This window comes from Clarias gariepinus, chromosome 22 (assembly GCF_024256425.1).
Source record: "Clarias gariepinus isolate MV-2021 ecotype Netherlands chromosome 22, CGAR_prim_01v2, whole genome shotgun sequence".
NCBI lineage: Eukaryota > Metazoa > Chordata > Actinopteri > Siluriformes > Clariidae > Clarias > Clarias gariepinus.
Genome location: NC_071121.1, coordinates 1,783,271 through 1,800,981, shown reverse-complemented (window position 1 = coordinate 1,800,981; position 17,711 = coordinate 1,783,271). Strand labels below are relative to the sequence as shown.

Sequence of the window (17,711 nt, the reverse complement as noted above, 5' to 3'; positions counted from 1 at the left end):
GGCTTTTGTGTTTAATTGTACTTTAAAAAAAATATGAAACACACAAGTTTTTAAATGTATTTATTCTGCAAATATCTGTAAAAATTATACAACCCTAAAGAGTATTCATAACGCTGAAACACTTTAAACAATCATGATGGTTTTTCTTCTTTTTTCTTCCTCCTCTTCGTCTTTTTTTATTACTTGCTGTCAGGAAAATGTACACAAAGGCAATTGAACTACAGAATACGGATAAACGTCTCCTAGGTGTTCATGATTTGTTTTTTTAATTTCTTTTTTTTTTTCTTAAAAAAAAAAAATTCTGTCCAGCTGTGCAGCATGAATCATTCAACGTACCGCAAACCTACACGGATGACTTCTGTGCCCCGTTAGCACACGTCCGTACGATCCGTCACTCCGTCCTCTTTCCGGTCTCCTTAGACCTGAATAGTCCCTCTCGCTCAATTTAAAAAAAAAAAAAAAAAAAACGGGGCGTAGTGATAAAAAGAATCTCATGACACATTTTGTTGGGTAAAAAAAAATAAAATACACAAGGACGTCACATCGAGTGCTGGATTCTTCAGCGATCTACAGTAAAAAGGCCTCCTGTGGTGGACATCCTACAGCGAGACGTGTCTGTCACTCTCTCTCACACACGCACGTACGCACACTTGCTCGCTCACTGGCTGGCTCATGGTCCCGCACACGGCCGCTCTACTCATCACACTCTGAAAAACAATCAGAACAGACGTTTATTACTAAACAAGCGACAGGATTACGCATCGGCATTCTCAAAGGCATTTACACACACACGTACATCATAACTTAAATGTCTACAGAGTTTCAGATCTCATTCTTAAACGCTTTTATTGTAGTAACATTGCTGATAAAATAATTTTAACTAGAAATGTTTAAAAAAAATCCTCTGTAAGCGTCTTTGACATTAAGCATCAGTTCAGAGTCAAACTTTTGTCCCCTTTTACATTAAAGTGAGCCAGGTGAGAGTTCATGTCTGGTCCTAGTTGTGTCGGTTCAATAGCGAACCTCCTATGCCATAAACCTCCTATGCACTGGCTTTGTTTTTCCATGCCGTCATTACGTCACTGTGTAGAGACGACTCTACTTTTCTAGTGGCAAAAAAATGCTAGCTGCAAACCCAACAATGGTGAACTTCACCATGGCTTTAAGGCAGTTCTCCTGTCCTTATTATTACTAGAAAGCATTTGAGCTGCCCATTGCATATTTAAAAGACGGCGATCACAAACATTTATTTGGCTACGATAATCCCGCCCCCGGCCCGCGACATAAACGGTTCTTTGTTCTAGCCCACCAAAGTGTTGGTGCCGCCATGGAAACAACACTTTTTTTTCTGATTTTTTTTCCCCCTAATTTAGTAGTTTCCGATTCCTCCTTGTCACTAGGGGGCTCCTACATTAAGGCTACAACTACGAGTCAGCCAGGGAGGACCAAAGACTATCACGTGTTTCCGCCAAACCGCATGACGTCACTGACCGCATCTTTTGAACTGCTCACTCGCGCACAGCGCTATCCACTTGCGTGAGCTCACAGACGCTCGTGATTGGCTATAGAGCTGTGATTGATTGAGAGCGCTATGTGCCTCCCATCCCACCCCGCTGAGAGAGCTCGGCCAATCAGCCCTCTACAGGCCCTTGGAATGGAACCAACACTTTGTCTGAAAACAAAGAACTGGTCGAGATCGGGCACGGCTCTGAACTGGCTCCGGACCCGCTTTGGTGGAAAAAAAGGGCATGAAAACTGAGCATGTGGTATTCTGTTTAAGCCTACAGTCTGGGCATTTTTGTGCTTCCGATGATTAAATCATGTTTTTCACACACAAGATTTTTTCCATTAGTATTATCGACACTTGATTGCGTAAGCCAAAGAGCCTAATTTCCTTTAATAAACACTCAGGATCTCAGTGATGGAAATGGATAAGACTTTCTGATGAGGTGTGTGTGTGCTTCCAGGTTTTACTCACCACTTAAGTATGTGTTGCGTCACATACTTAGATTTTATGTATGAGAAAAAAAATCTAAAATGATTTCATCCAGATCAGGTTTGGTTTGAGACATTAAAAGCTATAATGTTTTATTGAATTCAGTGTTTCTACCAGCAGCGGGTCGTGTCCATCACACACTGTATACGCTCTGAGCACCTTTTAAATCCTGATGCGTGTACATAATGTAATTTTTGACTTGCCTTTCCTAACGCAATGCATTTTCCAATTTTTTAATAAAACCAAACTTAGATCTAAAATAAAAACTTTTTTATGCCGCCCGTTATTTTCATTTGAATCTAAAGATAGCGCTGTAGAAAAGAGAGAAAAAAAAGGATTTTATATATATATATATATATAGTATTACACACACACTGCCTGGCTGAAAGAAAGTCACCATTTCAAAAAGCGCTCAATTAAGTGTCCTGCATCAAGCAAAGACGACAACTAAGGAAACTGAAATGACTGGAATTGGGATAAGATCTATCCAACACAAACACAACGTGAGGAGAACTCTCAGGATTTGGACTGAACAGCTGTGTGTCCCTAAGAAAACCACTTGTTATTGAGACTCATCAGGAAAAAGACTTCAGTTTACTAGGGAGCATAAAGACTGGACTTTGGAACGATGGAAAAAGGTCATGTGACCTGATGAGTCCAGACTGACCCTACACCAGAGTGATGAGCGTGTCAGGGTAAGAAGGCAAGCGCATGAAAAGATGCTCCCATCATGCATAGTGTACAAGCCTCTGGAGACAGTGTTATGATCTGGAGTTGATCAGTTGCTCAGGTCTAGACTCAGTAACGTTATGGGGCAAATAAAATGAAGTCAGCTGACCACCTGAATGTACTTAATCATCAGGTTATCACATCTATAGAGGGTTTTTTTTTTTTTTACTGATGGCACACGCCATATTCCAGGGTTAGTGGTTTAATCTGCCAATTAATCTATGGTACTTGTATAAAAAATGTGTATTATAACTACATTTATATATAATTATCCCTGAAGTGAACATATACAAATCCATAAATGAAGATAAATTAAACTACTTTTATTTATTATAACAGAAATATAACTATTTTTGTGACCTTTTTCCATAGAGACAAGTAGATATAACTAGGCTAAAGTTGGGTAAATATTAATTGCTTATACATGTATATTTAGCTTTATTGTGGAAAAAAACAAAACAATCCAAAGACATTTCTTTAGGCATTCTTTTGAAATCCAATCATGACCAAAATCTGCTTACCTGGCTCATCGCTGGTAGATACATCTTCTCCAGTTATCTTCTTCGGGGTCTGATCTTTACTAAGGTCAGTCGCTGTCAGCTCCATCGGTTCCCCTTTCTCGTCTTCATCATCTTGCTGAAGTGACTTTAAGGCGGCTTTGCCTTTGGTTGTGCAGGGCGGAAGTTCCACGTCCTCAGACTTCCTGTCCTCGGACAGCGGGTGTGCTTTTGTTTGTTTTGCAAACCATTTCCTGACCAAGTCCTCGCTCAATCCACTGGACTTGGCCATCTCCTCCAGCTGGTTCTCCACCAGATTTCCATAGAGGTTCAAATGTTCCTGGAGAATAGTGATGTTGCCTTTCTGGAAGTCCTCCTCATCTACGATTGACTGGTAGCTTTCGAGCCACTTAAGCTGGCCGTTCTTTAGGACGTATCGACAGTCCCCGAACCAGCGCACCACCTCTGGGCGCGGCAGTCCAGTTTTGGCGATTAACTCGTTGTACTGGGGGCTGCTGGGCCAGTGGGTGCGAGCAAACGCCTGTTTAAGTAGATGGAGCTGTTCTGGTGTCTTCTTTCCTCTGTTTGATGTTTGAGATGGTGGTGGTGGCAGTGGTGGTGGTGGTGGGGTGGAAGTCTGAGAGACAGGAGAAGGCACTTTAGTCATCTCTGGTTGTGGACTACCTTCCATTTCACCTTTTCCATTGGCTTCGGTGACTTTCAGCATTTTGAGATTGATCTTTATCGGGTTAACCTTCGGAGCAGTTCCTGACATATCCTCCTTGACTTGCTGGTTTGTTTCTGATGATTCCTCATCGTCGTGTTTTTCTTCTGCCAACTCTTGTTTATCCTTTTCACCCACAACAACTTCATTGTCCTCGTCATCATCATCATCTTCCTCCTGCTCTGCACGTTCCAACTCCTCTTTCTTTTTCTCAGCTGCCACTCTCTTCCGCCGCTCAGCAAACCAGCCATGGATCTCACGTCGAGTCATCTTGGTTTCTGCGCGTAACCTGTCCACCTCTTCTTCGGATGGATCAGGATCTTGGGCGAAGCTCGCCTCGAGGGCTCGGACCTGGTGGGGCTCCCTTTCTTTGTACCTTATTGCTGTAAAGTCTGGGGACGGGGGCCGAGGGTGACGTCGCGTAGGCGTTGGTGGCGTCGTCTGTTGTTGCCTTGAAGGACTCAGTGGTACCTGCTGAGGAGTTCTAGGCCTTTCCAATGACACGACATTGTCTCCACTATCACCAGAGACACCGGACACTAAAGAACTAGTGGCTGTTGATGTTTGACCACTGGTGCTTGATTTTGAGCCCTTGTGATTGCGAAAATGGTAGCGACGATCACTAAACCACTTCCGTACCTCACGAACTGTTAGACCAGTCAGACTTATAAGCCTGTCCACCTCCTCTTGACTGGGGAATTGGCTGATGACGAAGCTCTCCTTTAAGGCAGACAGCTGTTCCTGAGACTTTTTGGCTTTATAAAAGCTGGGATCCAGGAAGCTAGTGGAGGGGAGAGTGCGAGAGTTAGCAGATGCTGGTGACGGGGAATCGGACTTACTCGGGGTGCCATCACTGGTGGTTGTGGGAGTGGGACTGGAGCTGGCTGTAACACAGGGGCTATTGCTTCGGCTGCTCTTGCTTTCATTAGTGTTTCCTTTAGTATCAGTGCTGTCTTTAATATCAGCGCTACTTTTTGCTACGGTATTTTTAACGGTAGTGCTGTTTTTGTTCTCGTTAACCGTCTTGCTATTGTTGTTGCTAGGTGTACTGCTTCTGCCATTAGTGCTAGATGTGCTGACCTTATTGTTGTTGCTTTTTATTTTACCGTTGCTGCTGATGCCCATGCTGATTACACTGGTGTGATTACTTGCACTACTGCTGTTTGTGCTAACACTACTAATAATACTGCTTGTGCTGCTGCCGCCATTACCGCTGCCTCCAGTGATGCTACTGCTACTAATGATGGTGTTATTTCCACTATTGCTGCTTCCAACACTGCCCACCACCATGTTTAGCCCCTTATCAGCCACCAGGGCAGCAGCAGGCTTCGCCTGCATCGTGGGCTTGGCAGCAGCCTGGGGCTTGGGTGTTACAGCCAGGGCAACAGGGGCGCTGCTGACCTGTATCCCATTACTAATCATGGGCTGTGTGACGATCACGCCTCCTTGACTGACCAGGCTGCCTTGTAAAATGTGAGGGATGCTGGATGTACCCAAGGATGCCGGAAGGACTGTAATGGTTTGCTGAGAGGTGCTATGCTGAGTCTGACGATGTTGACTAGCAGGAGGCGCTGTCTGTATGATGGTGTTGAACATCTTCCTGCGGGCGTCCTCTATCTCCTCTGGTGACCAGCTAATTCCTTGCTTAAGCCTCTGTGCGGTAAACCAGATTTTGATCTGCTCTTCGGGATACTTGGTAACTACAGTGAGATAGCACAATTCGGCCTTGGTTGGGTACGGAAACTTGCTGAAGGACGTTTTTAGGAAGCTGCTGTTGTCCATGGACGCATTGTAGGTGGGAATGCTGCTTAGAGGAATCATCACCTTTGGTAAGTTTTTGGAGCTTGAAGTGGAAGAAGTTGAAGTTGATAAAGACGCCGAAGATGACTGCTGGTTGACGCTTCTGTTCTGTACTACAGAAACAACTTGGGTGATGGCCGTTTTGAGCATAGGAAGGGCTCCGGAGCCATTTACTATCTGTATTGCGGACGGCAAAGTGACTTTGCTTGCCGCGCCGTTGTGCACGATTGTAGGAACGTGGGTGACTGATACTACTGGAGAATCGGCCGTCTCAGCTTGCTTCACAGTTGTAGATTCATCTGCGCCTGGATGAGAAACGGCAATCCTCTTAGGCTCCGATTTCCCTTTGAGCATTTTCATAATGGGCGTCTTTGTAATGGAGATCTCCGATTCCTTATAGCTAGTGCTTTCACCAGGACCAGCGATGACGCTCTGCTCCACAGTGACTTTTCTGTCCTTCCTCTTTAGCTGTAGTGTAGTGGTGACGGTACTAGGGTGCACTCGGGCGTTGTGCAAAGCAAGGCCTTCGAATTTTGCCGCACTCACCCCACAGTCTACACAGAAAAAGCAAGGGTCAGTGCGAAACTCAGGATGCCCGCTGTAGACGTGATCGAGGAAGAGATTCAGGTCATGTGTTTCAAAGTTACATGGCCTGCAGGTGTAAGTGCCATTATCCTTTTGGGCATTACTACCATCTTGCCCTGACGATTCACATAAACCGTGGAAGGCTTTTTCGCCTTGCTCCACTTTGTGGGAGAAACCAATTTCCTTGGCAGCGGGAGACAATGCGCCCTGCTCAAGATCATCCTGTAGATGCATGGTTTTTAAAGGAATCATGCAGGGAATCGTGGACTTCCTCTTGCTAGCCATGGTTCTTGATATGGTCGCTCTGCCAAAATGCCTCTATATAACCAGGGGTCCACTTCTATAAACTGTCCATGGAGAGGAAGCTGGTGTGGAACATGACCATTAGCCCACGACGAGTACTCCTACTCTTTTATGGGCATGTCAGGATTGTGTTTAAGGCATCCCAAAACTGGCCTGTGAAGAAGAAAAAAACAACTATAAATAAAGACCCAAGTGATATTTAATTAGTTTTTTATTATTAAAAGAGTCATGAACAGAGCTACCAATCTATTCCAGTTTTGTTCCAGCTTCTGGCTCAGATCAGATATTGTTTTAAGCAGTGTAAACAGCTTCAAATTAGACACACCAGAACCTTTTACGGCCTCTTTGAGTTTTTCGAGTGCTTGCAACTGGCCAGTTCCCTCCTCCTCTTCGCCCTCCGCCTCCTTCCCATTGTTCCCACTTTCCCAATACAAAATGAAAACCTAAAAAAGGACTGTATCTCGCTAATCACTCAAGCACAAAGTCTGAAGAGCTTATACTTGACTAATTTAAGTTATACAATGAGCTGAAAGGACAGACCAGCAGACCTTATTGCTTTATTTATTTTTTTTATCTTTCAGCCACCTAATAGTAAAGCACTTTAAACAAAGTGCTTATGTTTAATCCAGGATGAGGTCTTTAATCTTAATTATCACTGATAGTAATTATGTTTAAATGTTGGCTGAATTACCTGTATGGGTTCACTGTATGAACAACAAATACAAGACAATGGTGGCTATGATTCTTTCCAGACCAGTATTTTTTCATTAAAGAGAGTCTATTAGACAAAATTTAATATTTAGTCATGTTTGGACATTTAGATGTGTCTCCAGGGTGCACAGACAAGCCACAAAAAAAAAAAAAAAAATACACAGGCCCTGCTTTTCCTCCTAATGTGACCTCATATAGGAAGAGCCGCTCAGCTCTGGTGCTCTCTGCAGGGGTCGGGTCTCAGCCAGAGCGCATTTACATAGACAGTGTGCTTTAGAGGAAAAGTGCATTTTCTAAAGGGGTATTTTAGCTGGGGCATTAAGACACAATTAGGTGGAGCTCCGAGACCTGTGTTAACTTGTTAAAAAAATATTAAGATGGGGAACATTTAATAATACGCATAAAGCACAGTATTATAGAGTAACCCAAATTTCTATGTGACTGAACGAGGAGGATGAAGCCTTTAAATAAAGGTATAACAGCCCTGGAAACCTTTGTTTGTTCAATATTGAAATCGGACGCGAGTTGTCTGTGTGCGTGTATGTAATTGAAACACAACATGCTCCTTGTCCGCTAAAATAAATTAAAGGTGTAAGAAAACTGTTTGTATTACAGATTTATCATTCACCTTAATTTAATCATCATGAAGTTACGCGAGAGGTTTACCTTTCGAAGCTAAGCTGTAAATGGTAGTGGTGGACAATATGACAAAATTTATTATGCTACTCAAAGACGATTCTACTAGAACACTATATGTTTCATGATAGAACATAATTTTTCCAAAATAATTTTTTTTTAATTAATTTCTAATTTATACATGTTGTATTTGAGGTGGTGAACTATGGCATTTCCTCTGTAATCCTACAGGTGGTGTGCTTTAAACTATTCTCACATTAAGCCAGCATCGCTACTCGTCTGCTAATGCTCTTTAAAATCTGTTTTAAAATGTTTTATAAACCGAAGCATTCTGCAGTTAAACTCCTAAAATCAAAACATCTTTCTGTACACACAATCCTATCTACATTTTTTGTTTATCTGTCTGATATCAGTTCAGTACCAGTGCTGGGTACGGGATCGGTGCCATGGCCAGTGTTACTCTGATACTCAACGCAAGTCAGTACACATTAGTAACCAGGAGCCCAACGAATACGACTTAACGTTGACTAAAATCGACACAGAATTAGTTGCTGATTTAATAGATTTTTTAAGGCATGGTGTGTTTCGCTTACGCAGAGCACTCCAGCAATAAAACTAACACATTGGCATGAACACGTTGAAGCGTTTCCCGCCAAACCTGTCCAAACACATTGCGAACAGGTGGTGGTATAGCTCCATGGTGATAAACACTTATCCTTTTGAGTTAGTTAGCTAATTTTTGTAGCTAGCCAGCGCTTGACATGAACACCTGCCCAGGTGCTTGAAGCTTGTTTCAAGCCTAAACATCCGGAGAACCGCATGCTTGTATGCTCAGACGTTTTTCATTTTATTTATTTTTAATATTTTTATTTCACATCCAGAGTCCTTCAAATCTAACAATAGAAGTAAGCCAGACGGCTCGTGTTAGCTATTGCTAGCTCTGCTGTTAAATCCTTGCGCTGGTGACATCAGTAAACGCTCTACGCATGGCCAGAGGCAAAAAGTCTTACAAATTCTGATCTACCTGTTCTATGTCACATGACCACGCATAGGATGGACCCAGGTCCGACTCTGCAAATCTAAGTCATTTATTCTATTAAGCTCCAGTTTATACTGTCAGTTTAATGTGACCCATCTGATTTTTTGCTCATATGCGACATATCGGATATGTTTTATGTCCATGTAAACAGAAAAAAAACGCATGCATTCCGATATTTCGAGATCAGTTTCACGCCTCCTTTATATGTGGAAATAAATCAGATACGTGCTAATGTTATGGTCGTGTAAACAGACAAATCGTGTTTTCTGAGGCATTGTGTTCTGTAATGTTATTCTCCGGTGGAAGCGCGTGTGGGATCATAACCTCGCAGGCGACATGGAAGAAGAAAAAGCCCCCGCCTTGTGTTAATGCTTATTTAGGCTAAATAACATTAAGAAATCAGTATTTAATAAATGAAGCATTTGCACAGGCTGCAGTTATGGTGTTTTTCCCCCTCCTCCTCTGTTTCAAAACCATAGTGACGTTTCGCAAACTTTGCATATATCGCAGAGGTAGCATCAAACATATTCCGCCTTTGAACCTCCCTTTAAGTATGCGCGATGTTTCAGATGGTATGGCAAGTGTAAACACTTAAATCGGATATGGGTCATAGTTGAAAGAACGTGTAAACAGACGGTCCAAAAAAAAAAGTCACATATAGGCAACAAATCAGAATTGGGTATTGAGATCTGCAGTGTAAACGAGGCTTTAGACACCTCTTGGCCTCTGGATACAGAGTTCTGGGCCGTGCTGTAGATTATATAATCCTGAGTGAATGTGAGATTGTATAATTATCAGTACAGAATTAAAATAAAATAGCGATAAAGAATAGAAAACTTCATTATGATTGACCTGAAAAGTTAAACGGATTCATCCGACCTGCTGCTCTTCCCTCGGGTGAAGGGACAGAAATGCAAAACGCTTGTTTTTCATTAAAAAAATAATAATAAAAAAAAACGTTACTCACGTTTTGCATGCAGTTAACTGATTTTAATTTCACACACTCGGGTACAGCCAAAAGTACGCAGACTATCGGATACCGCGATGCTGTGACCAGTAGCACGAATTAACGGCATTTAGCTCTCTCCACCTCTTAATATAAGGTCAATTTCAACTTAGCCTATCATTCTGCCCTTAGGTGTGATATTTGCATGGGAATTGTGTTTTGTATTGCCTGAGGTGTGTGTGCGTTAAACATAAATGAAAACGAATAATAAAAAAATAATACATCTCTAGTGATTCCTGTCCCTACTCTATGAAAGTCTACAAAAACTATTTTTTGAGTCAGTATAAACCGATCAGGATCAGCCAGGTTGGTTACATTTTTTTTTATTAAATGTTAAGTTTTAAAAAACCTTTTATTATGGGATAGCAGCACGCTATTGGCTGTTGAGGAGATTCACATTCACACACACTGACAAGTTCAACACACAGAATTAAATTACAACTCATTTTACATCATACAGCTAGACTGACTTTTCCCACGTGAACTTTCTTAGCAATTTTATATAACACCCCCCCCCCGCGTGTCTCTTGTACGATGTGACAAAACACGTAAATGCTACGGGTAAACTTTTAATATTACATATTAAAGCATGATGATGATATTGATTACTGGAACATGAACATTTACGAACATACTCATCACGCAGTAAAAAGGAGAACATTAGCTTACATGTCATACATGAATCATTTCTGAAACATACATCATAGCGACGGATTCTCTAGCGTTTAGACAGCAGAAAGACTTGTAGCTGACATGCTTAAGATTAGGCAAGATGTGGTAAAGGAAACTGCGCTCTTGTTTCCCTAACCCAAAAAATAAAAAAGAAAGAAATGACCCAAATGAAACAAATACGTGTTTGGAATTCAGCTCGGCAAACATACGGTGCGAGTTGTGGCTGCGTTCTGGATGAGCATCTGGATAATCGTAATTCCACTCCGACATGTGGGCCAGATGAAGTAAGCGAAGGTCGCCGCTGCAGGACTCCTCGCCTTTCGAACATAGACGTTTATACGAATGGAGAAACGTCTTGACCGAACAACAGGAAGAAACTCGACTTATAAGTGATATATAACTCATAGCTATATAAAGGACTGACAGGATGTTTTGGAAATGATTCACTCTAATTAGTTTGCACAAACGAATAAATCTTTATGAAGGGTTGAAACTCTTCAAAGATGGAGCTCGTCTCAGGGACACGTTTCGCTACAAGACATCACGCGTACTCCGGTGAAACACTCCGACTGTGTGTAGTCATCTATTTTAAATGCTTTTTGCCCGACTTTAATGTCTGGACTCAGACTGTCATTACAAGTGATTGATCAGGACTGTCAGGTGGTTACACGAGTAATTCTTGCTAATTCATCGAAACTGTCTCTCGGATGATGGCGAAAGAAGCTGGAGTTTTCCAGATCAAACAGACGCCATTTCTACCAGATACAGATCAAGAAATGGACCGTGTAACACGTGACCGCTCAGAGTTATTTCTAGAACGAACCAGCCTGCGGATTTTCGTTCTGTAATCCTCTTTCGGCTGAGTTACAATCCGCGCGGCTTAAGAAACGAGCGGAGGGAGGCCCGGGATCCGTTACGACGGAAGCAGACGAGCCTTTTACTTTCTTTACTCGGGAGATGGAAATGCCCGAGATTTTGGGCCTCGCTGCCGCTCAGTTCTGCATGACAGGGCATGGCCTTGCCAAGCCTGCAGGGTCACATGACCGACACAAAAGGGGGTTGCGGCGTGGGCAGAGCCTACCGTCGATCACTCGGGTTGAGCCCTGAGGGAGGAGGAACGGCGGAGTGGGGGGTTGGGCGGATCGGCTCGGGCTGGGGGAACCGGAGTGTGTGTGTGTGTGTGTGTTAGCGGGGGTTGTTAACTGTCACCGGGCAGAGGAAGCGCTGAGGTGTTCCTGTGAGGAATTTTCAGCACCCGATGCCCCCCCTTCAAAAAAAAAAAAAACCCTCTCGCCACACCCACCTACCCCCAGTCAAACAATCTCACGCTCTCTCTATCTCTCTCTTTCGGTCTCTGTCACTCCCTCCCTTCTTCTTCTCCCCCCTTTCTCCTCCTCCTCTCTGGCACAGCGCGAAGTCTCTGGAATGTTCCGCCTTGGTCCGTTCAGCCGGCAGCCAACCTGAGAACCATGCTGCTTGTTTAACAAAATCTACCACACACACACACACACACAGGTACCGGGCTTTACTGGAAATTACAGACGTGTGTGTGTGTGTGTGTCTTAACTCATGTCTCATTTTAAATGCAGCATAAAACCCTTACGCTAAAGTCTCTGCCGAAAAAAGGTACCCCCCCGTAGTTCGTATCATTAGTTTGAATCACATTGTTTCTGATCGTATAAATACAACGTATCACATCCCATCACATGTCCCCCCCCCCCCACCACCACCACCACCACCAGACCGTCCCACCTATGTCTGGGCGAGTTACAAATTCTGTCCTATGTTCTCCTAAAAACCACAAGGTGACAAACGTAAGAAGACCTTTTTGTATGTAGCCACGCCGCCTGTCCCCAAATAGGCCCAGTCATGTCTCGCACATCTCCCAAGCGCCATGCTGACCCGAGCCACGTGACTCCGTTCCCTCTGTTACCCCGCTGATCTATTTTAGAAAGCGTTCATCGGAGATCTACAGGCCAGACGCACAGATGGACAGACTGACAGGTTTAAGGTTGTCCGACTGTGTATGTGTGTGCGTGTGTCCATGTGTCCGTTAGACCAAGAGCGTGAAAACACCCCCCCCCCCCCCAAAAAAAAAAGACGACGAAGAAGACGACGGCTGACTCGTTCCCTTCCCCCACCTTCGCTTCGCTCTCTCCAACAAGTTCGGCCCAGTCTGCAGGGAGACAGGTCGACTACGCCACTGGTGTGTTACTGTCCCTATGGCAACGGGCCACCCTCAACCCCCCAGACTCTCCCTCTCCCGTTTCTTTTCGTCTCTCTCCCTCCCTCTCTCGCTCACACACACACCATCACGTTCCTGGCTCTCACTGGCTTGTTTTTTCCTCACGCTCCTGTGAGCTCAGAGTCCTGTCCCTGCTCCTATTTCAGCGCGGTGTCCATGTCTCCGAGGTGTGGCTCTAGCCGTGCTGGTCTACAAACTTATTGTTGATGATCGTCCTGTTTAAGCACCTCACGTTTTATTTTTTCTTCCCCTCACCAGCCTGAACAGAGTTCACATGCTTGCACAAAAGCGTGTGGCCTCATTCCATCCACAATTTTATTTTGTTTTATCTTTCTGAGCTTTCAAGTGAAAACTACCTAAAAACTAAACACTTTATTTTTAATCACTTCATTTGAGGTAAAAAAAAAGTAAAATAAAATAATCATTGCGCCCCTGTTTCCTTTCACTGACGCCTTCATTTGCTTTTCAATGAGCGAGCGCGGCGGTGTAAAAGCTCCCAGAAGAGAAGATCGTCAGGAACACCGCACCTAACGCCGGTTCAAAGGTCCTGATTAACGTCGGGCCGTGGTGATCAGACCGAATCACTGATCTTCAGTCTGGGAAGAGAATCTGCTCTTCCCAGCACCCACGGTGTTAAACCTCAGTTTTGGAAGGAAGGAAGAGGAAAAAAAAAAAGAGAGACAGAGAGAAATGAGGATGAAAGGAGGGGGAAAAATGGCGGCACACCACGCGCTGTACGGTCCAACCTAAAATGGCTGACATCACAGGCTCTTACCCAGCGAGGCAGTGCAATGCCAGTGCTGGAGCACAGGGGCCCGTCGTGATTTTAAGCCCCGCTGAGTGAGCCCTACGCACTCCCTCGCTGTTCACTCACTCATTCACTCCCTCACTCGGAGGAAGCTTTTTCAGGATCTTGTTTGGAGGATTGTTTGTAGATTTGCACTCACCTACCCTGAACTCTGGAAAGAAAGACGAGTCCAACAAAAATAAAGCCTGCACAAAACACACACACACACCACTGAGGAAAAAGAAAAAAAAGACAAAGTGTCCCGTTTTCGCCGCACTCGTTCTTTAATCAGATTCCTGACGGCTTTATACCGCGAGCGCGACGTTGTGCAACACGGCAGCCCGAAACACGTCCGGATTCACCTGATATCTGAGGCTGGAACGAGGTAAAAATAACCTGTGATGGATATCTCTCTCGAGGCAGGGACGTCACTTCTCGCTGGGAGGATCTGGCGCCGGAGCTTTGTATACGTTCTATCTTGATAGAAATAAATTGGCGTAAGATATCATCATCATCATCATGATACACAAGTCGGCCATTTTTGTTCTACTTCCTTTAACCTTACATTCTGTCAAATAACCCGAGCAAACCTCAATTCTCAATTTAAAAGGTGTTGATTAGTTTTAGCGCAGGGTCATATTAACGTGCTGCATGGTTTCTATAGCGACAACTCATTTGCAGGGACGCTCTGCGTAAACTTTTGTTGTTGATACGACAGAGCTTTTTGTAAGGAGAGGCACTAAGCGTGCTTTACACGTAGCTGCGAGAACCAGGAACGAACCTGCTTCAAAGAACACAGCCTTTAATGTAACTAGAAACAGATACATTATACAGAACATTGTAACGCCTGCGGTGGAAGCGGAATAAAACACCCTAGACACGCTGGGTGCGCTGTTGATTATTTACCTGTTACAGTACACCATGCGCGTTGATTATTTACCTGTTACAGTACGCCATGATGGGCTTGATTCCTTGCTTAGCGTGTCAAAAACGTAACTAAGTCATGTAACGTGAGCAAGTTCGTTTGAGGTCAAAACCCATGTGAATTTTTTTTATATTATTTCTTTCCGTCAACATATGATCATTTTGGTATCGTTGAACTGCCATGCGAGTGAGTGAGCATGTGTGTGTGTATGAGGGATGGCCTTATTCCCAGTGCTCACACACATACACAATAAACGTCATGGCAATACTACCGCTCATTTAACGCTTCATTTACCATTTCAGCAAGGTGAGACACACATGCACACATACTAGCGCAGGATTTAGAAGGATTTCTAAACAAATAGGTGCGAGAACACCTGAGAGCTCAGCTTGCAACTCCCAGCCAGGTTTGTAAAACGAGAAATGATAATAATAATATAATACTAGTGCATTATTATTGTTATTTTTTATTCTTGTCATGACCATTTTATATAGAGCCCTGATGAGAAATGAGGTGATTAGTGCACTAATTACTAGTTTGACCATCACTAACATGTCATGCGTTATTATAGAGGCATGAAAACTAATTAATTTATTAAATATATTATGTCATAGAGATCAATAACTGGACAGATGATGAGTTAGTTTTAAAGATTAAACACTCAGAATGATCCGTGTTTGTATATAAAAACAATCTCAGACCCCCCCAAAAAAAATCTGGCTTATACCCCCATACACACACACACACACACCACACACACACCTCCTGTCGCCATTTTCCACCACACACTCCCTGCACTGAACCACACCACAACCAAAACCAGGCGCATACACACAACTCCATCTCACTCACTCACACACACACACACACACACACATATATATATAAATACACACATCCACATAAACATAAACACACACTTTTAAACACAAACTTACCTACTGCGCGCGCGCTCGATTGTAAAGCGCAGGTCAAACCCTTTGAAGTTCAGCGATCAAAAGCGTAAACTGGAATTAATAACGTGCTGCGCGTGCGAGCTCGGAAAACGGCCCGCGAGCGGGACGCACAGCTCTGCGTGACCGGAGATGTTGGAGCGATACGCACACTCGCACACACGCACACGCAGAAAAAACACCCCCTTTTTGCTTTCGCGTTTATTCCAATCGGTGTCGCTTGAAAGCAGGGAAAAGAAACTACGTGCGTGCGTGCTTGCTTACGTACGGACGTAAGCTGGTCACGTGGTTCTCGCGTCACTGATTCGCTCATGGAAACAACAAACGTCATACTATTTACTAGCATACTACGCAGCACGGGAGAGTAGTACGTGTCCCTTACTGTTCACGCGTACCTTTTAGTACGGTAGTAGGCATAGCTAACTGTTGAAGCATTGAGTAAGGATGTTGAAATCGAATTTAAACCGTCATTTTAAATACCATCTAGTATGCAAGTATGCGTGGCCGTTTATTTATTACCTAGTAAGCTAGTACGGATCACTAAAATTAGCTTTATTAAACTTTCTTCTGATCATATTCTTATAAAGTTAATATCAGACAGATTGTGTTATAATATACGCGTGGCTGTGTAGTTAAATCAACGGCGTGTTGTGTTTAGCACACTATTTAGTACACTAGTACACACTATGGGTTAGAATAGATCAACGACGGTTATTTATACTATTTAGTACGATAGTAAGCGTAGCCCGTTAACGCTATTTTAAACAGACGGCGTGTTTGGAGCACTGTGTAGTACGCTAGTATGGATTACTAAAATGATATTCAAACTGTATTTTGATCAAATCAATGAATAGTTTCATACTATGTAGGCTATTGGAGAATACGTAGATGTAACTTTAAAGACTTTGCGTGTGTTATAGTACTGTTATACTGTATAATACTACTGTTATACACTCACCTAAAGGATTATTAGGAACACCACACTAATACAGTGTTTGACCCCCTTTCGCCTTCAGAACTGCCTTAATTCTACGTGGCATTGATTCAACAAGGTGCTAAAAGCATTCTTTGGAAATGTTGGCCCATACTGATAGGACAGCATCTTGCAGTTGATGGAGATTTGTGGGATGCACATCCAGGGCACGAAGCTCCAGTTCCACCACATCCCAAAGATGCTCTATTGGGTTGAGATCTGGTGACTGTGGGAGCCATTTTAGTACAGTGACCTCATTGTCATGTTCAAGAAACCAATTTGAAATGATTCGAGCTTTGTGACATGGTGCATTATCCTGCTGGAAGTAGCCATCAGAGGATGGGTACATGGTGGTCATAAAGGGATGGACATGGTCAGAAACAATGCTCAGGTAGCCCGTGGCCTTTAAACCATGCCCAATTGGCACTAAGGGGCCTAAAGTGTGCCAAGAAAACATCCCCCACACCATTACACCACCATCACCAGCCCGCACAGTGATAACAAGGCATGATGGATCCATGTTCTCATTCTGTTTACGCCAAATTCTGACTCTACCATTTGAACGTCTCAACAGAAATCGAGACTCATCAGACCAGGCAACATTTTTCCAGTCTTCAACTGTTTGGTGAGCTCGTGCAAATTGTAGCCTCTTTTTTTCTATTTGTAGTGGAGATGAGTGGTACCCGGTGGGGTCTTCTGCTGTTGTAGCCCATCCGCCTCAAGGTTGTGCGTGTTGTGGCTTCACAAATGCTTTGCTGCATACCTCGGTTGTAACGAGTGGATATTTTAGTCAAAGTTGCTCTTCTATCAGCTTAAATCAGGCGGCCCATTCTCCTCTGACCTCTAGCATCAACCAGGCATTTTCGCCCACAGGACTGCCATACTGGGTGTTTTTCTCTTTTCACACCATTCTTTGTAAACCCTAGAGATGGTTGTGCGTGAAAATCCCAGTAACAGAGCAGATTGTAAAATACTCAGAACGACCCATCTGGCACCAACAACCATGCCACGCTCAAAATCGCTTAAATCACCTTTCTCTCATTCTGACATTCAGTTTGGAGTTCAGGAGATTGTCTTGACCAGGAATACACCCCTAAATGCATTGAAGCAACTGCCATGTGATTGGTTGA

The 17,711-nt window shown here is 43.6% G+C and overlaps 1 protein-coding gene across 1 annotated transcript; it reads right to left on the bottom strand.

Moving 5' to 3' along the window:
* Positions 1–53: 53 nt before the first annotated feature.
* zhx3b (zinc fingers and homeoboxes 3b) lies at positions 54–15,832 on the bottom strand. Its single transcript, XM_053481815.1, has 3 exons — positions 15,594–15,832; positions 3,247–6,787; positions 54–707 (listed from the first exon to the last, which is right to left on the bottom strand). The coding sequence occupies exons 2-3, from the start codon at positions 6,614–6,616 to the stop codon at positions 694–696; spliced, it is 3,384 nt and encodes a 1,127-aa protein (XP_053337790.1). The 5' UTR covers positions 6,617–6,787; positions 15,594–15,832; the 3' UTR covers positions 54–693.
* Between the last annotated feature and the right edge of the window lie 1,879 nt (positions 15,833–17,711).